General features: G+C 39.0%; 1 protein-coding gene across 8 annotated transcripts in view; it reads right to left on the bottom strand.

Moving 5' to 3' along the window:
• Positions 1 to 24,894, bottom strand: part of USP34 (ubiquitin specific peptidase 34) — a 253,192-nt gene extending 228,298 nt beyond the window's left edge. For 7 of the 8 annotated variants that reach the window (XM_070572601.1, XM_070572605.1, XM_070572606.1 and 4 more), the window contains exon 1: positions 24,273 to 24,894. In XM_070572601.1, coding sequence (XP_070428702.1) covers positions 24,273 to 24,315 — 43 coding nt within the window. In that variant the 5' untranslated portion in view covers positions 24,316 to 24,894. The remainder of the gene's footprint in view (positions 1 to 24,272) is intronic. The other variant, XM_070572604.1, reaches the window with a different exon arrangement.
• Between the last annotated feature and the right edge of the window lie 1,033 nt (positions 24,895 to 25,927).

The raw sequence follows: 25,927 nt of genomic DNA, 5'->3' as shown, positions 1-25,927 counted from the left end.
GAGCCATAAATGTGAACTGGGTGTCTTGTTATTCATAACGAGCCCCTTTCCACCACCACTGGGTTTATGTTAATGAGGGTGACTTGGGAAAGTACCTAAGGATGGGGGTTGTTTTCCAGCGGAACCACCCATGAACAGAGGATTGGAACTTTCAGTCCCACCTCCTGATTTCTAAGGAGGAGAAGATGGGCTAGAGGTTGAATCAATCGCCAACGAGTTAATAATCATGTGTATGTTATTAGGCCTCCATAAAAATCCAAAAGGAGGTGGTTCAGAGAGCTTCCGGGTTGGGAAACCAGAGCTCTTCCACATGCCACTATGCTGGGTTCAAGTGGTTTCATGGAGCTTCTGTAAGCTCCACGAAGACAGAAGCTCCTTTGTTCAGGACCTCACCCTCTGTATTTCTTCATCGGGCTGTTGATTCGTACCCTTTAATGTCCTTTGTAATAAATCAGTAATCTAGTGAGTAAACGAGTTTCCTGAGTTCTGTGAGATATTCTAGCAAACTAATCAAACTCAAGGAGGAGGGTCATAGGAACCTCTGATTTATAATCTGTCAGTCAGAAGTACAGGTAACAACTTGGGCTTGCAATTGACATATGAAGTAGAGGGCAGTCTTGGGGGACTAAGCCCTTCCACCGGTAGAATCTGATGCTATCTCAGGGTAAAGAGTATCAGAATTGAGCAGAATCGAGTTGAATTCTTGGACATTCCACTGATGTCTGAGAATTACTTGTTGGTGTGGAGAAGCCTCCACAGAAACACACATTGGAATTGGGTCCAGGAACCCAAAATAGCCATATATGACAAGACCACAGTTAACATCACAGGTCAACATAACATCAAAGGTTGAAAGCCTTTCCTCTAAGATAAGGAACAACACAAGGGTACCCAGTCTCACCACTCCTGTTCAACACAGTACTGGAAGGCCTAGCCAGAGCAATCAGACATAAAAAAGAAATAAAAGGCATCCAGATTGGAAAGGAAGAAGTAAAACTGTCTCTTTTAGCAGATGACAGGATCTCATATGCAGAAAATCCCAAAGACTCCACCAAAATAACATGTTAGAACTAACACATGAATTCAGTAAAGTTGCAGGATACAAAATCAACATTCAGAAATCAGTTACACTTCTATACACTAACAACAAACTACCTGAAAAAGAAATAAATAATACAACCTCACATATAATAGCATTGAAAGAATAAAATTCTTAGGAATAAATTTAACCAAGGAGATGAAAGATCTGTACACTGATGAAGGAAACTGAAAAAGACACAAATAAATGGAAAGATATCCTAGGTTCACGGATCAGAAAAATTAATATTGTTAAAACGTCCATACTACCCAAAGCCATGTGTAGATTCAATGCAATCCTTCAAAATTCCAATGGAATTTTTCAAACAAGTAGGAAAAACAATCCTAAAATTATTATGAAACCACAAAAGATCCCAAATAGCCAAAGTAACTCTGAGAAACAACAAAGCTGGTGGCATCACACTTCCTGATTTCAAACTATATATTACAAAGCTATAATAATCAAAACAGTATAGTACTAACATATTGTACAGTACTGACATAAAAACAGACAGGCAGAACAATGGGACAGAACAGAGAGGCCAGAAATAAATCCATGCATATATAGTCAACTAATATTTTACAACAGAGCCAAGAATACTCAATGGGGAAAGGATAGTCTCTTCAATACACGGTGCTGGGAAAACTGGATAGCCACACACAAAAGAACAAAAATGAATCCTTATCTTACACCATACACAAAAATTAACTCAAAATGGATTAAAGACTTAAATGTAGGACCTGATACCGAAAACAGGGAAAAAGCTCCTTGATACTGGTCTTGGCAACGATTTTTTGGGTATGACACCAAAAGCACAAGCAACAAAAGCAAAAATAAACAAGTAGAACTACATCAAACCAAGAAGCTTTGGCACAACAAAAGAAATAATCCACCTAGAGAATGGGAGAAAATATTTACAAACCATTTATCTAATAAAGGATTACTATCCAAAATATAAGGAACTCATACAATTCACTAGCAAAAATTCAAATAATCCAATTAAAAAATGTGCAAAGGATCTGAATAGACATTCTTCCAAAGAAGACATACAAATAGCCAAAAGGTACATAAAAAGATGCTCAACATAAATAATCAGCAAGGAAATGCAAATTAAAACTATAATCAGATATCAGCTCACATCTGCTAGAATAGATATTATCAAAAGACAAGTGATAACAAGTGTTGGTGAGGATGTGAAGAAAAGGGAACCCTGGTGCACTGCAGGTAGGAATGTAAATTGGTACAGTCAGAATGTAAAACATGATGGAGATTCCTCAAAAGATCCAAAAATAGGGGTCAGCCCCGTGGCCCAGTGGTTAAGTTCACACACTCTGCTTCAGAGCCCAGGGTTTCGCTGGCTCAGATTCTGGGCATGGACATGGGACAGCTTGTCAGGCCACACTGAGGCAGTGTCCCACATGCCACAACCAGAAGGACCCACAACTAAAATATACAACTATGCACCGGGGGAATTTGGGGAGAAAAAGCAGAAACAAAAAAGATTGGCAACAGTTGTTAGCTCAGGTGCCCATCTTTAAAAAAAAAAAAAAAAAAAGCAAAAATAGAACTACCATGTGATCCAGCAATCCCACTTCTGGATATAAATGTGAAGGAAATGAAATCACTATCTCAAAGAGGCATCTGAACCCCCATGTTCAATGCAGTATTATTCACAGTAGCTAAGAAATGGAAGCAACCTAACTGTCCACTGATGGATGAATGGATAAAGAAGATGTGGTACATATACAAAACAAAATATTATTCAGTCATAAAGAAAGGAAATCCTACCATTTAGAACAACATGGATGAAACTTGAGGGGATTGCTAATAAGTCAGAGAGAGACAAATACTGTATGATCTCACTTCTAAGTAGAACCTATACAGCTAAACTGATAGAAAAAGAGAATAGAATGATGGCTGCCAGGGGTTGGGGAGGTGGGGCATGCGAGAAACGGGAAAAGGTTGGTCAAAGGGTACAAACTTATAGTTATAAGATCACTAAGTTCCTGGGATTGAATAATGTACAGCATGCTGACAATATGGTGACCATAATTAACAATACTGTACTTAAAAGTTGCTAAGAGAGTTAAGTCTTAAATGCCACCATCAAAAAGAAAAAGATAATTATGTGAGGTGATAGATGTTTTAACTAACCTTATTATGATCATCTTGCAATACATACATGTATCAAATTATCATGTTGTACACCTTGAACTTACACAATGTTATATGTCAATTATATCTCAATAAAGCCAAAGCAAGCACAATAGTAGTTAAAAGGAAGGCACGGTAATGGAAATATTCAATTGCAGTGGTGCTTACACAAGTGTATACAGTTGTCAAAATGAATGGAATCATACACTTAAAATAGATGCAGTTTACTGTAAGTTAAACATCAATAAAGTAGATTTGAAACTTAAAAAAAATTCAACTACAATAGATCTCATCTGAATCCTGATTCAGATTTTAGGAAAAGTTAAATAAAATTCTTTATAATTTAGAGTATGAGGGAAATTAGAGCACTAGATGTTTTATATTAAGGGATTACTGTTAGCAGTATCTTTTCAAATATCACGTCTGCTCAGACAAGGGAAACAAAAGAAAAAATAAACAAACGGGACAACATCAGACTAAAAAGCTTAGGCAAGGCAAAGGAAACCATGAAAAAAATAAAAAGACAACCCGCCAACTGGGAGAAAAATTTGCAAATCATATATCTGACAAGCAGTTAATTTCCAAAATACATAAAGAACTCATACAACTCAACAACAAAAAAAAACCTGCTCAAAAAATAGACAGACGATATGAACAGAGATTTTTCCAGAGAAGATATACAGACGGCCAACAGGCATATGATAAGATGTTCAACATCACTAATTACTAGGGAAATGCAAATCAAAATTACAATGAGATTATCACCTCACACCTGTGAGAATGGCTATAATTACCAAGACAAAAAATAACAAATGTGGGAGAGGATGTGGAGAAAAGGGAACCCTCATACACTGCTGGTGGGAATGCAAACTGGTCCAGTCACTATGGAAAACATAAAATTAAAATAGAAATACCATATGATCCAGCTATCTCACTATTTATCCAAAGAACATGAAATCAACAACTCAAAGAGATTTTTGCATCCCTATGCTTATCGCAGCATTATTCACAGAAGCCAAGACGTGGAAGCAACCCAACTGCTCATCAATGGATGAATGGATAAAGAAGATATGGTACATATATACAATGGAATACCACTCAGCCACAACAAAAGACAAAATCGTGCCATTTGCAACAACATGGATGGACTTTGAGGGTATTACGTTGAGTGAAATAAGCCAGACAAAGACAAACACCGTATGATTTCACTCATATGTGGAAGATAAACACATGGATAAAGAGAACAGATTCGTGGTTACAGAGCAGAAGGGGGTGCGGGGGAAGGACAAAAAGGGTAAATGGACACGTGTATGCTGACAGATAAAAACTAGACTATTGGGGGTAAGCACAATGCAGTCTATACAGAATGTGATATATAATAATGTACACCTGAAATTATACAGTTATAAACTAATATGACCTCAATAATTTTTTCAAAAGAAAGATAATTTAGAAAAAAAGAAATTACTCAAATTTTTTAGCTGTGATGATGATATTATAGTTGGTTTTTTTTCTTTTTCTTTTTCCTTTTGTTGGTGAGGAAGATTGTCCCTGAGCTAACATCTGTGCCAATCTTCCTCTGTTTGGTACATGGGACACTGCCACTGCATGGCTTGATGAGTGGTGTATAGGTCCACACCCAGGATCCAAACCCAGGAACCCTGGGCTGCCGAAGTGGACCACGTGAACTTCACCAAACCCCTGGGTCGGCACCTGTGGTTATGTGTTTTTAAAGTACTTGTCTTTTTAGAGAACTATATTAAAATATATACAGGTAACATATAATACCTGGATTTGCTGCAAAATCATCCAATGGGTAAGAGAAAGGGAATAGGTAGGATACAAGTGAAACAAAATTGTCCATGAGGTGGTAATCGTTGAATGGGTGGCAGGTACATAAATATCATTGCCCATGAACCTTCCCACTTCTGCACATAACTTTCTATGTTTAAGTTTTTCTATAAAAAAGTGTTAAAAAATTACCACACATTCCAACAAACAAGACAACAAACCACATAATCAAAAACAAAGAGGGAAATGTATTGAGAGGGAAATTCATCGCAATACAGACACACCTTAGCAAACAAGAAAAATCCCAAATAGGCAATCTCAAATTACACCTAACTGAATTAGAAAAAGAACAAGAAACAAAGCCCAAAATCAGCAGGAGAGAAATAATAAAAATCAGAGCAGAAATAAGTGCTATTGAAACAAAAAAGGCAGTAGAAAGGATCAATGAAACAAAGAGCTGGTTCTTTCAGAAGATAAATAAGAGTGACAACCCCCTAGCCAGACTTACAAAGAAAAAAGGAGAGAAAGCTCAAATAAACAAAATCAGACATGAAGGAGGAGAAATAACAACAGGCTCCACATAAATACAATGGATTCTAAGAGAATACTATGAAAAACTATACGCCAACAAAATGGGCAATTTAGAGGAAATGGATCAATTCTTAGACTCTTAACAACCTCTCAAATCTGAATCAAGAAGAAATAGAGAATCTGAATAAACCAATCACAAGTAAAGAGACTGAAACAGTAATCAAAAGCATCCCAGAGAATAAAAGCCCAGGTCCAGACAACTTCCCTGGGGAATTCTACCAAACTTTCAGAGAGAATTTAATACCTATCTTTCTCAAGCTACTCCAAAACATTAGGGAGGATGGAGCACATCCTAACACATTCTACAAGGCCAACATCACTCTGACACCAAAGCCTGACAAGGACAGCACAAAAGATGAACACTACAGGCCAATTATCACTGATGAACATAGATGCAAAACTCCTCAAAAAATTTTGGCAACCCAAATCCAGCAATACATCAAAAGGATCATACATCATGATCAACTGGGACACAGGGATAGTTCAACATCCACAACTCAATGTGATACACCACATTAACAAACTGAGGAATAAAAACCACATAATCATCTCAATAAAAGCAGAGAAAGCATTTGAAAAGATGCAACAGCCATTTATGATAAAAACTCTTAATAAAATGGGGATAGAAGGAAATTACCTCAACATAATAAAGGCCATATATGACCCGCAGCCGACATCATACTCAATGGGCAAAAACCCTGAACGCCATCCCTCTGAGAACAGGAACAAGACAAGGATGTCCTCTATCACCACTCTTATTCAACATAGTACTGGAGGTTTTGGCCAGAGTAATTAGGAAAGAGAAAGGAATAAAAGGAATCCAAGCAGGGAGTGAAGAAGTGAAACTCTCAGTTTGTAGACGACGTGATAGAAAAAACCTAAAGAATCCATCGGAAAACTAGTAGAAATAATTAACAACTACAGTACAGTTGCAGGGTACAAAATCAACTTACAAAAATCAGTTGCTTTCCTATATTCCAATAATGAAGTTACAGAAAGAGAACTCAAGAACACAATTTCATTTGCAATCGCAACGAAGAGACTAAAGTACGGGTGCCGGTCCCGGGGCAAAGTGGTTAAGTTCAAGTGCTCCGCTTTGGACGCCTGGGGTTTCGCCGGTGCACAGCCTGGGCCGGGACATGGCACCGCTCATTAGGCCACGCTGAGGCAGTGTCCCACATGCCACAACTAGAAGGACCCACAACTAAAATATGCAACTATGTACTGGGGGGATTTGGTGAGAAAAAGCAGGAAAAGAAAAAAAAGATTGGCAACAGTTGTTAGCTCAGGTGCCACTCTTCAAAAAAAATAAATAAATAAAGTACCTAGGAATAAATTTAACCAAGGAGGTGAAGGACTTATACAATGAAAACTATAAGACATTACTGAAAGAAACTGATAATGACATAACGAGATGGAAAGAGATTACATGCATATGGATAGGAAGAATAACAAACATAGTTAAAATGTCCATACTACCCAAAACAATCTACAGACTCAATGCAACCTCAATCAGAATCCCAATGACATTCTTCATGGAAACAGCAAAGAATCCTAAAATTCATATGGGGCAACCAAAGACCCCAAATTGCTAAGGCAATTCTGAGAAAAAAAGAACAAAGCTGGAGGTATCACAATCCCTGACTTCAAAATGTACTACGAAGCCTTAGCGACCAAAACAGCATGGTACTGGTACAAAAACAGGCACACACATCAATGGAACAGAAGTGAAAGCCCAGAAATAAAACCGCACATCTATGCACAACACAATGGAGAAAACGTAGTGTCTTCAATAAATGGTGTTGGGAAAACTGGACAGCTACATGCAAAAGAATGAAAGTAGACAATTATCTCACGCCATACACAAAAATAAAGTCAAAATGGATCAAAAAGTTGAAGATAAGTCCTGGAACTATAAAACTCCTGGAAGATAATGCACATAGTACTCTCTTTGACAGGGAACTAAAAAGGATCTTTTCAAATACCATGTCTTCTCAGACAAGGGAAACAAAAGAAAAAAGAAACAAGTGGGAGTTCATCAGACTAAAGAGCTTCTGCAAGGCAAAAGAAACTAGAATCAAAACAAACAGACAACCCATCAATTGGGAGAAAATACTTGCAAATCATAGATCTGACAAGGGGTTAATCTCCCTAATATATTAGGAACTCACACAACTGAACAACAACAAAAACAAACAGCCCGATCAAAAAATGGGCAGAGGAGATGAACAGACATTTTTCCAGCGAAGATATACAGATGGCCAGTAAACACATGAAAAGATGTTCAACATCACTAATCATCAGGGAAACGCAAATCAAAACTACACTAAGATACCACCCTATGCCTGTTAAAATGCCTATAATCAGTAAGACTAAAAATAACAAATGTTGGAGAGGGTGTGGGGAAAAGGGAACCTTCATACACGGCTGGTGGGAATGCAAACTGGTGCAGCCACTATGGAAAACAGTATGGAGATTCCTCAAAAAACTAAAAATAGAAATACCATATGACCCAGCCATCCCACTACTGAGTATCTACCCAAACAATTTGAAATCAACAATTCAAAATAACATATGCACCCCTATGTTCGTTGCAGCACTATTCACAGTAGCCAAGACATGGAAACAATCCAAGTGCCCACTGACCAATGACTGGATATGATGTGGTAGATATATATACAATGGAATACTACTCAGCCATAAAAGCGACAAATTCATCCCATTTGCAATAACAGGGAAGGACCTGGAGGGAATTATGCTAAGTGAAATAAGCTAGACTGAGAAAGACAAACACCAGATGATTTCACTCGTATGTGTAATATAAAGAAACACATGGACAAAGAAAACAGTTCAGTGGTTACCAGGGGAAAGAGGGTGGGCAGTGGGCACAGGGGTGAAGGGGAACACTTATGTGGTGACAGTCAAGAAATAATGTACAACTGAAATCTCACATTGATGTGAACTATTATGAACTCAATAAAAAAATAAAAAATAAAAGGAAATCAAAAAAAATTTTTAAAAACCAGAGAGAAAAAGAATAAGACAGAAAATCAGATATTAAAGATATCAAACCTAAACTTTACAATATGTTCAAGATATTAGATGTTAAGATAAAGAATTTCAGTAAAGTTCTGAAAACTATTAAAAAAGAATCAAAAACCTTAAAATTAAAATATTACATACAGTTTAAGAGAGGATTAGGGAAAGGAAGAAAGGTCAAAAATAAATATCCAGCCTGAAGTACAGAAGGATGTACTTTTGAAAGACAAAAGGATGGAAAACAAAGGAGAGAGCAAGAGAGACAAGGAAGATAATGAAAAAGTGTAGCATTTATGTAATTGTAGTCCCAAAAGGTGATGAAAGCATGAGGCAGGTCCTACATTTGAAGAGATAATGGCTATGTACTTCCAAAACTAATTTTTAAAAACTCAAACCAGATTCCAGAATGAATCCCAAACAAATACAAAAACAGATGCAGACACACCATAGTAAAACTGCTGAAGACCTAAGACAAAGAGAAAATCTTAAAATCAGATGAAGAAAAAACCTACCTTTAAAGAAACAATAGTAAAACTGATGGTTGACTTCTCAGTAGAAACAATTTAAGCTAAAAAAAGAAAATGGAATGACTTATTCAAAGAAGCAATAGTAACTGCCAATCTGTAATTCAATATCCTATTTCAGTGTCTGCTTGTCTGAAAATGTATTTTATCTTCATTTTAGAAGACAAGCAAATACTGGAAAATTATCATCAACAGTAGAACCACACTAAAGGAAATGCTAAAAGAAAAACGATCCCAGATGAGAACCCAGAGATGCAGTAAAGAATGAAGAGCAAGAGAAAAGGTAAATGTGGGTAAATCAAAATAAGTATTAACTTTATAAAGTAATGTCTTACAGAGTTTAAAAAATATAAGCAATTAAAATACACTATAACAAAAGTTGTAAAGAAAAACACAGGGGTGGAATAAATGGAATTAAAGTATCCTAAGACCTCGCCACTCAAAGTGTGTTCCAAGGACCAAAAAGCATCAGCATCATCTGGAAACTTCTTAAAACAAAGAATCTCAGGCAAAACTTCAGACTGCTTGAGTTAGAATCTGTATTTTTAAGAAAATCTCCAGGTGATTCTTATGAACATTTAAGTTCCAGAGGCATTATTCTAAGGTCCGGCAAGTCATAAAAGTACCAAAATAAAATCCAGTGTGAGAAATTCACATAATTAAGATTCGGGTGAAGAAGCATGTAAGAAAATGAATACAAGAACAAGACAAAGACTCAGTTTCACTTTTGTTGAATTGGAGGACAAGGAAGGATAAACGGAAATGTCTAGCACTAAGTTAAGGATATTGGACTAATGCCTAGAAAATTGATCAGGGATAGAAATATACTCTGGAAGTCGCCTGAAAGATGATGAAGTCACAGAAGTAGATTGAATCCTTACTTCAATTTCTTCATAAAATACACAGCAGAAGACTAAACCTTGGGTAATATCCACACTTAAAGGATTAGAGTAACAAAACCCTGAGCAAGGAAGGGGAAAATTTTAAGATTATGCAACACAGCAGTTCTCACACTTTTTGTTTTTATGGCTCCTTTACATGCTTAAAAACTGAAGACATCAAAGAGCTTATATTTAGGTGGTTTATATCTATGAATATTTATTGTGTTCTCATCTAAAACTTAGAAATATTTATTTACACACTAGTTTATAAACAATACATTCATTACCTGTTTTTCATTTTTAAAAAAACCAGTGACCTGAGTGGCATTGTTTTAAATTTTTTTGAAAATCTCTTTAGGGCTGGCTTATTAGAAAACGCCTACATTCCCACTAATTACGTCTGCATTCCATCTATTGCCATACATTGTTTTGGTAAAATATATGAGGAAAATCCATCCTTAAAAGATCTGAAGGGCCGGCCCTGGGGCCGAGTGGTCAGGTTTGCACGCTCCACTTTAGCAGCCCGGGGTTTTACTGGTTTGAATCCTGGGTGTTGACCTAGCACCGCTCATCAGGCCATGCTGAGGTGGTGTCCCACACAGCACAACTAGAAGGACCTACAACTAGAATATTCATCTATGTACTGGGGGTGCTTTGGGGAGAAAAAGGAAAAAAAAGAAGATTGACAACAGATGTTAGCTCAGGTACTAGTCTTTAAAAAAAAAAGAAAAACAAGATATGAACATGGAAATAGGAGAAGTATTTTAACTCTTGTCAGATAATTTTGGATGTTCTTCTTTGATATTACACCAAAACTCAATGACTATTAATTTCTTAAGGATAATTTACACTATGAAATCTAAAACCATATCAGTACTCTGTTACATTAAAATCCATCAATCTGGGGTTGGCCCGGTGGTGCAGTGGTTAAGTGCACACGTTCCGCTTTGGCGGCCCAGGGTTCACAGGTTCAGATCCTGGGTGCGGACATGGCACCACTTGGCAAGCCATGCTGTGGCAGGTGTCCCACATATAAAGTAGAGGAAGACGAGCATGGATATCAGCTCAGGGCCAGTCTTCCTCAGCAAAAAGAGGAGGACTGGCAGCAGATGTTAGATCAGGGCTAATCTTCCTCAAAAAAAAAAAAAAATCCATCAATCTATCTTGCTCTCGGAATAGATCTTTTGCCCATAAATGATTTTTTAACATCATGCATTGGTGATATGGAAAATACTGGTTCACTAAGTTATGCAGAGCCTTCCAATGCTGACATATTTGATTACACAGTATCAAAAAATAACATCACTAACACTCCCATCAACCTCATCAAAAACCTGTAAGGATTGAGCAGCTGTCAAACTCAGAAGGACAGGTACAAGTTTTCCACAATTGTAATTTTTTCCTGAAAGCTCAGTTTTCTTACTGGAAACCAATGTTGTCAGTTTTCTTTGAAGTGACATGCTTGCTTCCTTCATTCCAGAAAATGCCTGCCACATAACCAAATCTGGCTAATCTTTGAGTCAATCATTCTTTCAAACAAAAATGGTGTTTCATGAAAAAAGCAGCCAATTCAGCTTACAACTCAATCACATGAGTGCACTTCCTTAAGACAACCATCTTACTGCAGCATGCTGGAGAAATGCTTTATACGTACTTCTCATTTCATCATGGAGTATTAAAAAGACATGCCTGCAAGCTTTGAGATTTAATAAAATTTTCATTGCTTCATCAAGGACATCAAGTAAGTTATTTTTAATCAGCAAGTGCTTGGTGGTGAAGATTACATTAACTACTTAGTGCCACTGCCCTATTTCCTGCAATGTGGCCAGCAGTTTTATCCACCATGCCTTTGCACTAACAGTGAAAATATCAACCAAAAGGCAAATAATGTCTTAGCTCTCAGACTCCTTGAAAGACTCTTTGGGAACCCTCAGGGGTACGCAGACACTTTGAGAACCAGTGATGGAGCCAAATGAAGATATAAATTTAATAATAAAGAGATATACAAAATAAAAAGTATCCCAATTGAAAAGAAGGTAGTAAAACTATTTCTATTCACAGATGACATGATCTTGTACAAATCCTAAGAAAATACTAAGGAATCCACTAAAGAAAATTAATAAGTTCAACAAGGTTGCAAGATACAAGATCAATAACCAAAATCAACTCTATTTCTGTACACTAGCAACGAAAAATGAAAAAGTGAAACTTAGAGGGGCCAGCCTGGTGACATAGAGGTTACATTCATGCACTCCACTTTGGCGGCCCAAGGTTCATGCATTCACAGACCTACACAGTGCTCATCAAGCCATGCTGTGGTGGCATCCCACACACAAAATAGAGAAAGACTGGCACAGATGTTAGCTCAGCAACAATCTTCCTCAAGCGAAAAAAGAGGAAGACTGGCAACAGATGTTAGCTCAGGGCCAGTCTCCCTTACTGGGAAAAAAAAAGTGAAACTTAGAAAACAATTCCATTTACAATAGCATCAAAAAGAATAAAATTCTGGGAAACATATTTAATAAGAGTAGGTGCAAAGGGGAGGCAGGATGGCGAAAGGGGTGATTAGGCACATGTGCAGGGTGATGGAGTGTAATTTAGTCTTTGGGTGGTAAACACATTATAATCTACACAGAAATCGAAATACATAACGATGTACACTGAAATTTATATAATATTAGAAACCACTGTTACCACAATTAAAAAAAAGAAGAGGAGGTGCAAAACTTATACTCTGAAAACTATAAAACACTGTAGGATAAAGGTAAAGAAAATCTAAATACTGTAATGCCCCCTGATGTGCAGGGGATACATTCCACAACCCCCAGTGGAAGCCTGAAACTGCAGATAGTAGCAAACCCTATATACATTGTTTTTTCCTACACATACACAACTATGACAAAGTTTAATTTATAAATTAGGCATAGTAAGAAGTTAACAACAATAACTAATAATAAAATAGAACAATTATATAACAATATACTGTAATAAAAGTTACCGTAGATCTTAGCAACATCAGTATATCATTATTTTTCTTTCCTTATTAAGTCAAGAATTTTCTGCTTTTCACTTAAAAGCACCACCTTATGTGCAAAAAGGAAACCATGAACAAAACAGAAAAACAACCCACCAACTGGGAGAAAATATTCACAAATCACTTATCAGACAAGGGGTTGATCTCGAAAATACATAAAGAAGTCATACAACAAAACAACAAAAAAAATTTAAAAATGGGCAGAGGAAATGAACAGACATTTTTCCAAGGAAGACATACAGATGGGCAAAAGACACATGAAAAGATGCTCAACATGACTAATTACTAGGGAAACATAAATCAAAACTACAATGAAATATTATCTTACACTGATCAGAGTCTCTATAATTATGACAAAAAACAACAAATGTTGGAGAGGATGTGGAGAAAAGGGAACGCTCCCACACTGCTAGTGGAAATGCAACTGGTGCAGCCACTATGGAGATCAGTATGGAGATTTCCCAAAAAATTAAAAACAGAAATAGCATACGATCCAGCTATCCCACTACTGGGTATTTATCCAAAGAACTCGAAATCTATGATCCAAAGAGATTCATGTACCCCTATGTTCATCACAACACAATTCACAATAACCAGCATATGGAAATAACCCAAGCGTCCTTCTACAGATGAATGGATAAAGAAGATGTGGGGGCCGGCCCAGTGGCACAGCGGTTAAGTTCGCACATTCCACTTCTCAGAGGCCCAGGGTTTGCCAGTTCAGATCCCAGGTGCGGACATGGCACCACTTGGCAAGTCATGCTGTGGTAGGCATCCCATATATAAAGTAGAGGAAGATGGGCACAGATGTTAGCTCAGGGCCAGTCTTCCTCAGAAAAAAGAGGAGGACTGGCAGTAGTTAGCTCAGGGCTAATCTTCCTCAAAAAAAAAGAAAAAGATGTGGTATATATAAACTATGGAATACTACTCAGCCATCAAAAGGACAAAATTGTCCCATTTACAACAACATGGATGGATCTGGAGTGTGTGATGTTAAGCAAAATAAGTCAGAAAGACAAATACTGCATGATTCCATTCATATGTGGAAGATAACAAATACATGGATAAAGAGAACAGATTAGTGGTTACCAGAGGGGAAAAGGGTTGGGGGGGTGGGTGAAAGGGACAAAGGGGCACATATGTATGGTGATAGATAAAAATCAGACTACTGGGGTGAGCACGATGAAGTGTATTCAGGAATTGATAAACAATAATGTACCCCAGAAATTACACAATGTTAGAAACCATTATAACCCCAATAAAATTATTTAAAGAAAAAAAGAAAAGCAGCAGCAGCACTTTATGGATTCTCTTTGGCATATCCAAATTGCCAGCATCACTACTCTTGTGCTTTGGGGCCATTATTAAGTAAAATATGAGTTATTTGAACACAAGCACTGCAAGATCACAACAATCAATGCAATAACCAAGACGACTAACAGGCAGGTAGCATACACAGCATAGATACACTAGACAAATGGATGACGCATGTCCTGAGCAGGAAAGAGCAGGATGGCATGAGATTTCATCAGGCTACTCAGAACAGTGCAAAATTTAAAACTTATGAATTGTTTATTTCTGGAATTTTCTATTTAACATTTTTGGGCTGCAATTGACCATGGGTAACCGAAATCTGAAAGCAAAACCCTGGATAAGCAGAGGACTACCGTAGATAGAAAGACATCCTATGTTCATGGATGGGAAGCCTTGACATTGTTAAAATGGTAATACTCTTCAACATCATCTACAGATTTACTACACTCTATCAGAATCCCAAAAGGCTTCTTTGTAGAAATTGACAAGCTGACCCTAAAATTCTTATGGAAACTCAAGGGCCCCAGAATAGCCAAAACACTTTCCAATTTCAAATCTCAGTACAAAGCTACAGTAATCAAGATAGTGTAGGACCGGCAGAAGGACATGTGTACAGATCAATGTAACTGAATTCAGAGTCCAGAAATAAACCTATGTATCTATGGTCAACTGATTTTCAACAAAGGTGCCAAGACCACTCAATGAGGAATGTCATTTCTACAAACAGTGCTAGAACGACTAAATAATCTCATGCAAAAGAATGAAGTTAGACCCTTACCTCACACCATGTCCAAAAACTGACTCAAAATGGGTCAAAGACTTAAATGTAAGAACCAAAACTATAAAACTCTTAGAAGAAAACACAGGGGTAACTCTTCATGCCTTTGCATTCTGGCAATGGATACACCAAAAGCACAAACAACAAAAAATAAATAAATTTCCTTATTAAGTTAGTGATAATTAAACTTTATCAATATTAAAAACTTTTGTGCTTCAAAGGACACTATTGAGAAAATAAAAAGACAACACATAGTATGGGAAAAAATATTTACAAATCATATATCTGATAAGGGACTTCTGCTAGAATATATAAAGTACTCTTACAACTCAAAAAGACAAATAACCCAATAAAAAAATGAGCAAAGGATCTGAATGGACACCTCTCCAAAGAAGATACACAAATGACAAATAAGTACATAAAAAGATGTTCATCATCATTATTCAACAGGGAAATGCCAATCAAAACCACAAGATACTACTTTACACCCAAAAGGACAGCTAGAATAAAACAGTCAAAATAACAAGCGTTGGTGAGGAAGTAGAAAAACTGGAACCCTCATAGACTGCTGAAGGGAATATAAAATGGTGCAACACTTTGGAAAACAGTCTGGCAGTTTCCGAAAAAGTTAAACTGAGTTATCATTTGACCTAGTAATTCCACTTCCAGATATGAGAGAAATGAAAACAAGTCCACAGAAAAACTTTTACACAAACGTTCACAGGGCCCATCCAGCAGCACAGTGGTTAAGTTTGCATGCTCTGCTCCAGCAGCCTGGGGTTCGCCAGTTCAGATCCTGGGTGTGGACCTACCCACTGCTCATCAAGTCATGCTGTGGTGGCGTCCCACAAAGAAGAACTAGAAAAGACTTACAACTAGGATATACAACTAGGTACTAGGGCTTTGGAGAGGGAAAAAAAAGAAAAACAAAAAACAAATGTTCACAGAAGCATTATTCACAATAGCCAAAAGGTAGAAACAACCGACATGTCCATTAACTGATGAATGAACAAACGAAATGTATATCCATACAATGGAATATCATTCAGCCATAAAAACGACAAAATTATGCCATTTGCAACAACACGGGTGGACCTTGAGGGTATCATGTTAAGCAAAATAAGCCAGACAGAGGAAGACAAACACCACATGATTCACTCATATGTGGAAGATAAAACACATGGACAAAGAGAACAGTTTAGTGTTACCCAAGGGGAAGGTGGCTAGGAGGTGAGCACAAGGGATGAAGGGGCACATTTATATACTGACTGACAAGAAATAATGTAAAACTGAAATTTCACAATGTTATAAACTGTTATGACCTCAATAAAGTAAAAATAAAAATAATAATTAATGTAAAAAAATCCATCCTCTTTGAACTCTATCAGGAATAAGGCCAATGAATATATGAAGTGCCGTTTGCTAGTGAGGTTTTGGAAAAAGAAGCTTCCTTGTTCTCATACAGTAGGTTTCAGAAGAGATTCTCTCTCTTTTCCTCTGTATGATATAAATATGTGATTTCCAAACAGTGTGATATAAAGATGGTGCAGTAGCCATTTCTGCTATCATGAGAAGGGCCAAACTGAGGGCAAAAACCAAGGAAGCACAGCAGAGCAAGCCATAAAGAAACGAAGTCTGGATAATGTCATGAATCCAGAAATTAAGAGTAGATCACACCAAAAGATAGCAGACACCGGGGCTGCTTAGTTACAGCTTTAAAAAAATCCTTTTTGTTTCTGCCAAATGGGCTGTTTGGGTATCAAGGGATAGTCAAGAATTTTTTTAAATGGAAGGGAAAAAAAAACAACCTTAACAGAATGAGTTTTTGGTTTCTTTGAAAAAGATCAATGAAGCACCTTTTTATGAAGGCAGGTGGTAAGCAGGACATCACAAAAGCAAGGACTGACAGCATGTGAAATATCCAAGAAAACTGAGAAAATAGGAAAAACCACGAAATTCAACCTACCCTTGTCTTCTCTTTCATTACCCACCTAGAGCCATCTTAAGATTTTTCAGATATTTTAACAAATAAGTTTTGGTCCTACTATGTGTGGGCACTGTGAAACTTAGTTAATATAACAGATAGTTGCAATCACAGAACTTAAAGTCTTGTAAAATAAAAAGACATTGAATAATAAAAATAAATACATAATTCTAAACTGTGGTAAGTGTTATAAAGGATAAGAAAGACACTGAGTAAGTAAATAAAAATAAATACATAATTCTAAACTGTGGTAAGTGTTACAAAGGATAAGAAAGGCATTGAATAAGTACATAAAAATAAATACATAATTCTAAACTGTAGTAAGTGCTATGAAGGATAAGAACCAGAAGTACTTTAGACTGGACATTCAAGAAAGGCCTCTCTGAAAAAATAACATTTAAGTCAAGACTTGAAGGCATAGGAAGGTAATGAGTTCCAAGAATATATAAAGGCTCAGTGGCAGCAAGAATATCACCGAAAGAAGGCTAGGCAAGCAAGGGGATGAGGTTAGCAGTGACTATGTCATGCAAAGCGTCACAAACCATGACAAGCTGTTACACTCCCCCATCCCCAGCAACTATTCCAACCATTTAAAGGCCCAGTTCAATCTTTCATTTTCCTTGAAACCTTGCCTAGTCCACTTTAGCCAGAATTAATATCTCCATAGTTCCTGTAATTTTTTTTTTTTTTGAGGCAGATTAGCCCTGAGCTAACTGCTGCCAATCCTCCTCTTTTTGCTCAGGAAGACTGGTCCTGAGCTAACACCCGTGCCCATCTTCCTCTACTTTGTATGTGGGACGCCTGCCACAGCATAGTGTGCCAAGCGGTGCCATGTCCGCACCTGGGATCCAAACCGGCAAACCTTGGGCGGCCAAAGCAGAACGTGCGCACTTAACCGCTGCGCTGAGTTAGTAGTGTTCTTACTACTGCTCTTACACTTCCACATTCATCATTGGTTTCTGACCCTTTCTCAATAATCAGAATATGGTTCATAAGTCTGACAGCAAAGTTACCTAGAATAAAAAGTTCCTTCCTATTTTGTGTTATGGTGGTTCAAAACCAGTACATTACTAAATTGCTAATGTACATTGCTAAAACAGCCCAACAGAACTGGAAGTCAAAATAAATACTTTAAGACTATGAAATCTATACACATATGTTCTGATGTTAAAATGATAAATTTACTTTTTTTAAGTTTTATCATATTTCCTGATTTCCTTCCGGATATGCTGTATGGGCTACTCAGCAATCTGACTTCACAGACTATTTCAAGCTGATAACCAGAAAACTACACAAAGACATATAAAAACCCAAATGCCCATCAACAGAGGACTGGTTAAGTTATAGTACAACCAAATAATGGAATACTACATTGACACCATTAAAAATTATAATGTAAGTGCACATTAACATGGAATGGTGCCTATATCTTATTAATAAAAATGGCACAGAGTAATGTGTAATTAGTTTATTTACATAAAACAGTGTGTCTGAGGAAAGAGAAAAGAATGACTTAACAGATGTTTACCAAAACATGAACAATGATTTCTTTGGTAGGCGTGTGTATTTTCTTATTATTTTCTGTCCTATTTGACTTTTTTCTAAAAAAGCAGGTATCCGTTTTAGAACAAGAAACAATAACGCTACTTCCACTCTTTTGAAAAAGACTAAACATCTTGGTAGAGAGTGAAGTTATCAATGACAGGGGTTCTTAACTTTTCTCCTGCCACCAAACACTACAGACGACACTTGCCCAACATGTTCCAAGAACCTAAGCCAGATTATAATGAAGAACTCACAGCTAAAGATTACACCAAATCTCCAACACATGGCAGCTCATCAAGGGGCAATATTACAATCAAAACTCTTTTGGCTGCACATTAACTCAAATGGTACACACAGGGGAGACCTCTCAAAAGGAGCTCTAGCTTCAGTATTGGAAAGCTACTAGGGTATTATCTTCTGCCTCTTTATGGAGCTTCAATGTCAGCCATTTCCACAAATTTGCCCCTATTCTCTTCTGCAGCCTCCTCCACCTGCTCAATGTTTCTGCTCCCTCACATGAGCCTGCAGAAGCACTTACTGTAGCTCAGCTGCTCAGGGCTACTTTAGTCAAACTTCTGACAGGAAAAATGTGATTGATCGACAGCAGTCCCACCCCCATCAGATTAAGAGTCTATCTGGAATCCAATCAGCAATGGCTAGGGAGCAGGTCTTCCAGGGCATGGAAGCAAGATAAATTCTTTAGAAGGGGATATGGCCTGGGCAGGAAGAGAAACTTGTCTTTTACCACAGTAAGGAAAGTGCAAGAGGAGGCCAGGTTTATATTACATCAATTCTGAATTAAGTGAGTAACATAGATTTGGAGACTTTTTAATTTCTACATAATTTGAGAGAAAATAACATTAACAGGTATTAATCACATTAAAAGGCAAAAAGCCCAATTATTTTCCTGGTATATAAAGTCCTAAACAAAATTTAGCAAAATTTCATCCCACAGACCAAATCTCACCACTTATGGAGAGAGAGAACAAATTTTTGCCTTTTTGCATAGTCTATTAATTTAGAACGCAGTTGGTTAGGGCGGATATTTTTTATAAGCATATACCTACTGATTTATGAATAAGATAATAAAAAGCAATATATATGATATAATCTGCAGCTACAGCATACTTCATCCAGAAACTCTCACAACTAAATCACTACTGACTACAGTTCAATGAACACTGATTTACCTAGGCAACCACATTCCTCTTCTACAACAACTTTTCATTCACTAAAATGTTTACTAAGCACCTACTCTCTACAAGGTACTATATTAGGACTGGGAAAAGAATAAAACACAGCCCCTGACTTTAAGGAATTCACCATCCAGCAAAAAGAGGTTAACGTTAATTAAAAAAATAAAAGACAACGGGGCTGGCCCGGTGGCATAGCGATTAAGTTCGCACACTCCACTTCGGTGGCCTGGGGTTCTCAGGTTCAGATCCCAGGCACAGACCCACACACTGCTCATCAAGCCACACTATGGCATTGTCCCACACACAAAACAGAGGAAGATTGGCACAAGCAAGCAAAAAAGAGGAACACTGACAAAAGACGTTAGCTCAGGGCCAATCTTCCTTACCAAAAGTAATATATAAGAGGGGCTATTCGTGAAAATATATAAAAATAATTTTTCATTTTTCCAATCAAACAGTATACTCATAATAATGTCTTCTATTTAAATAGAGCCTAAAGTTTATATAGCACAGCCTAACTGTTAAGAGCAAGGGCTTTTAGCCTAACCTGGGATTAAGTCCTGTTCAAATCTTGGCTCCACTGAATAGTCATGTGACTCTAAGCAAGTTATGTAAACTCTAAGCCTTGGTTCTCTTATCTGAAAAGGGTGATAGAGTACCTACCTCAAAGAATTGATAAAGTACCCAACACAACTGCTCAATAAAATATTCTGCTTTAAAAATAAAATGCAAACAGAACTATTCTGCAAATACTGATAGACTATCTTGAGTTCTAGTTCAGGTATGACTACTAACTAAGCAGATGTCAGGTGATCTTTAGCAAACCACTTAGCCTTTCTGAGGTTCAAGTTCTTCTCCTTTAAAACTGAGATACCAATACATGTTCCTGCTTTTCTCAAAGGATAGTCAGGAGGGACAAATAAATTGTCCATTTTAAACATCTGGTAAACTGTATTCACTAAACACAGATACAATAAAATCCACAACATACAAATGGTTTAAAAGGCTGATTTAAATCAAATTTAAAGCCAATTTCACTCTGCTCTCAGAGAAATTTACCTTAGCATGGCAAATAACCAGCTCAACTTACTAGTGAGCTACCTATGGCGATGGCCAAAAGCATAACATCAGGTCTCCAACTTCACATCAACATCCAGAAATGCTTTGGACTTAGTAAATTGGTTCACAAAAGTAGTTATAAAAGCAGCAAATTCACAAACTTAACCGAACAAGCACAGGAATATAAACTTAAAATTATTTCCTAAACTGAATGCAACCCCACAAACTGACAGTAGCAAAATTCACTTGATACATCTCAAGCTTTTAAAATGTCTTCCTTATTAAAAACAAAGCATTGAAAGGAAAATGGAAACTCAAATACATTAGTATTGTTGAGACTGGTTATTCTAACACTAAAGCCAAAAGCTATCTTGAAAAGTAATTTCAAGTTTTAGAATATCTGTCAAAACCATATTAAAAAAGGAGATGAGCAGGTCCTTATTATGGGTTCCTTAGCCTGGTTCCACAGACAGGCTTCACAGGGTCCTTAACCTGCAAGTAAAATTTTGTCTGTATACCTGTATGTTTCCATGGTTTGACTTTACAGCTTCAGATTCTCAGCAGGACTAGAGGTATAACTAGTAATACTAATCCTCTCATCAAAAACTGATGACAAATGGGAGCTATTTACAATCTTTTGTTACCAATTTTTATTTTAACTACATTACATTCTGTCAGATTTTAAAATAAATATTTCATATGAAGTCTTTACCCTTACCAAAAACTCTCTGCATATCAGATATAAAACTATACTATCCACGTCATGTCTACCCTGTCATTTAAAACACAAAATTTTTAAATTATACATTTACTAATATCCTCAGGCATACTTTAAGTCTGATCAGGGTTTGTAAATTTCACAAGCAATAAGAATTATTTTTTTTAAATACCAAAAACCTATCTTTTTCAACATCAACTTGAAACACACCACCCAAAAATGCACATAATTTACTACTTCTCTTGGTTAAACTGTTATGGGGAGTTATACTGAGCAAGGAATTCTGAGCACATCATTTTGAGACTTTAACTCAATTTCTAATCAAGGATGGATTGTTGCTCATCTTTGCACAACCTACGGGGGAAAAAGGACAGACTTAGATAATTATTGTGAGCAAGATTACAAGAAAGACATATAACCTACTTCATTCAATTCAACAAGTTTTATCAAGTTCCAACCACCATGCTCCCACCCAGTCACGGATAAATGTTACCGTAATGAGATACAGTAATACCCCCTGCTCTCAGGGAACTTAAGCATTTTATGTTTGGGATACAGGAACTACACAAAGGAAAAATGAAAACAATTTCAAAACTACAGGGAAAAAAGATAACTTGTAACAGCTTGATATAACCTACAAATAAAATTGCTGAAGTAACTTTTTTTTTTTTTAAAAAAAAAAAAGGGGAAGCCTAATTGTGAGAGTAGTGTTTAGCAGGCAAATTTTTAAACTGAGCCTTAAAGGAAATATTAAGAGATTGTCTTAAGTATTTTTAGAGACCATGGGCTTATACACAAATAGAAAATCTTTCTTACGTTTATTAAAAGAGGTTTCTTAGATGGTCTGCATGGCCAGATTCTGCGAACCTAGTTCAACTAACTGTATTTACTTAAAGGCAATAAAAGCTAAATTCTACTTCAATTCTCCACATTTCTAACTTGCCATAAATCCACTGCACTTTTGAGTGCTTCTAGACAAATTTCTAGAGGTTTCCCAAATAACGTTCAATAGGACCTTTCACCATGTCTCTTTTCAAAAGATGATAAAGATCAACAAACTTTAGTTCCTTCAGATACTATGTTTAAAATTAACTTCCCTAATTAAATTTAAAATAATTTTTAAAACACAAAGTTACTAAAAGCAGTTTTTCATAATATATATTAGGTAGGAAAGCTATTCATTTTCCAATTTCAGAATAATAAAGCCATAAACACACAACTTACATCTGAAATTAAAATATAGTTCACTGAAATAAGTACTAAGGACTTATGCTTATCCTCACATCATAAACCACTTGCACCGAGAATGGAAGTATCTAAAAATAAACACAAATAACCTAAAAATTGTAAGAAAACTTAAAATGACAAATATTGGAAAGTATAGTTTGAATATGTGCAAAATCCTACTTCCACCTGTCAGGAAGAAAATGCACAGATGAAAGTAAACCAGAATCCTTCCACTTTTACTGCTGCCTTTGGTCACTAAAGTGAAATTCAAACACATAAATAATAAAGTAAAATTCAAACACAAATAAGATCACACATTCTATAAATCAATTGTTTTAAACAATCATACTAGAAAATAGGTAGTTTGGAAGTCTTTTGAAGTGTCACACACACAACACAAATGCAAAACCCACATAAGCTTTTCATAAATGAGCATTCTCTCAACAATCAAGTTTTTGCAAATTAATCTTTTATCTAATTCACCTCGTCCAACTAGGCCTTTGGGGCCAGAAGTAGTTAACTTGCATACATCCTGTTTCTTTAAGCTAAAATACCATCTTACGAAGGTCAGGAGTAACAAATTAAAACAATCTGGCTAGAAAAGATCAACGTACGCTCTTTAATAACCAAAAGTACAAGCAGTAAGGCCTTTCATTCTAGGAAACGGGCCACGACTATCCTGGGATGGTATCTGTAGTGCAGTGCTCTCCTTAATGTAACAGAATTTACCATTAAAACGACGAATAGTACACCAAAAAGAAACATCATTAACTAATCTAACGAAAAAAATAGGTATGAAGGTTCCAATCATCACTATCACAGTTCATTTTCAGCTATTTAAGGGCTGGCAGAAGGATTTAATACGCCCACACACCCCCAAGGGAGGGGAAAACCACCAACCTCCTCCCAGGGAGTTTAATGAAAATGAGCAGGTAAGAGAGGCCTCGGCCGCACGCCGAAAATCAAAGAGGGCGGCCGGAGCGTCGAAGGGTTCGGACTGCGGACGAGAGCCTCGTCCTCGGACCCCACCTCCCTCACCTTCCCGGCAGGGCGAAGGAGGCGAAGGCTCATTAGTGCCTTCGTTAATTGACACCTGTAATGAGGAAACTTTCCGAGAGCTGAGCCCGCCCAGGCCCGGCCTGGCCGGAGCTCCGCTGCGGCCGCCTCTCGGGCGCCCAGGTAACTGGGCCGGGCTGGGCCTGAGGCGCCGAGCCGGCCGCGCCACCGCGCACCTTCCCGGGGCGCTAGGCCCGCACGCCGCCCGGCTCGGCCGTCGCCTCCCGCAGGCCGCGGCAGCCCGGGAGCGGCGCGGGTCCCCCAAACCGTGCACCCCGACAGGCCGCCGCCGCGGCTACTTACTTTCATTTAACACCTCCACCAGGTCTGCGCAGTTCTCGCACATCGTTCGGCCGCCGCCCCCCCCTCCCCCGCTTCGGATCGCACTGACTGATCCCGACCGGCGGGGGGGAGGGGAGAGAGGCAGAGGAGGGGGCCGGCCGGCCGGCGGGGCGGGGAGGCGACGAGGGCGGGCGGCGGCGGGGACGGGGCGGGGAGCAGAATGGGGGAGGGGGCCGGCGGTCCCCGGAGCGGGCGGGGGAGAAGAGGGGGGCGAGGGGAGGTGCGCAGGCCGGAGGGGCGCGGAGGCGCCGGCGGCGGGGAAGGGGGGGAAGGACGGGGGGAGGGGAGAGGGAGGGAGGGGGCGGGTGGGGAGAGAAGCAGCAGAGTCACTTCACCGACCAGACGCCGCGGCCACCGCCGACGCCGCCGCCATTTTAATAGAGCGTTCGGGCTGCGCTCGGCTCTTTCCGCCCGGGCGAAGGACCCGACGAGGAGCGCCTCGCGCTCTCATTCCTCCGCCTCCCGCCCTCTCCTGCCTCCCGCCCTCCCACCTCTCCCTCCGCACACACGCCGCACGCTCCACACCCCGCCGCGGCCGGCTCGCCGCCCTCCCTTTCCTCTTCCGTCCGGCCTCCCCGCCCTCGGTCCACCCCCTCCGCGCGCTCGCCCACCCCGCCCAGCCCGGATCTCTGTCAGCGGCCGGAAGGGAAACGCGAAGCCAGCGCGGCCGCGGGGGGAGTCCGGGTGAGTAGGGGAAGATGGCGGAGGCGGCGAGCGGGTCGCGGTTGCGCGACGTCGCCCACTGCGGCCCACTCCGCAGGCTCCAAGGCCCAGCGAGCGCCGGGTCGCTCGCGCCGCCCTGTCCCCCGCCCCTGCGCTTCGCCGTTTTTCCTCCGGGCTCTCGGAGGGGAATGGGCGCTGGTATCTCCCGTGTCCGCCTCCGCGCTCAGGCTTGGGGGTGGAGGAAGGCTGGAGGTTAATGGGGGAGTTAGGCCGGGGCGACGCCGCAGCCCAGGTCGAGGCACACGGCCGCCTCCCCGCGGGGCTTTGTGAGGATGGAAGAGCGCAGGGGCCGGCGTAACCCGCATCCGTGTTTATTGCTACCCTCGTTTCTGTAAGGCTCGTCTGTCCTCATGCAGTAAGACAACTTGATGGGACTAGAAATGGCGGAGTGAAGTGCTCACATGGCATCTTCTTTTTACGCAAGAGGGCCCCTCGCGAATTGCCCATCTACAACTCCACCTGAAACAGCATATCCTGCTTCTTAGCGAAGATTAAGGATATTAAGATGGGGGAGGGGGCGGGGAGTGAAGAACAGGCGAAGGAAAGGGCATACTCGGCTGAAGTTTGGTGGTGTGTTAACTAGTTTGCGTAGGAAATTTTTCCTTCCTCCTGCCCTCAGTACCTTCCTCACTCACTTCGGTACCCAGTATATTTATGTAGAGATGTGACTGAGAGGTCCGAAAGGTAGCGTACATAATATTCTTAAAACTGCAACGGGAGCAGATGTTACGGCCTTGTAGTAATCCTTTTATAGGTTTTGTCGAGGTTATGTCACACCATCTCTCCATGCCAGAACCACCTTCTTTGCCTTTCTGCTGCTTGAAGTCAGGACTATAAAGTTTCTGCCCAGCCTGTTTTAAGTTGCTTTATATGAACAGGTGATCCTTAGGAGC

This window comes from Equus przewalskii, chromosome 14 (genome assembly GCF_037783145.1).
Source record: "Equus przewalskii isolate Varuska chromosome 14, EquPr2, whole genome shotgun sequence".
Taxonomy (NCBI): Eukaryota; Metazoa; Chordata; class Mammalia; order Perissodactyla; family Equidae; genus Equus; species Equus przewalskii.
This window is presented reverse-complemented; position numbering and strand designations above follow the sequence as displayed.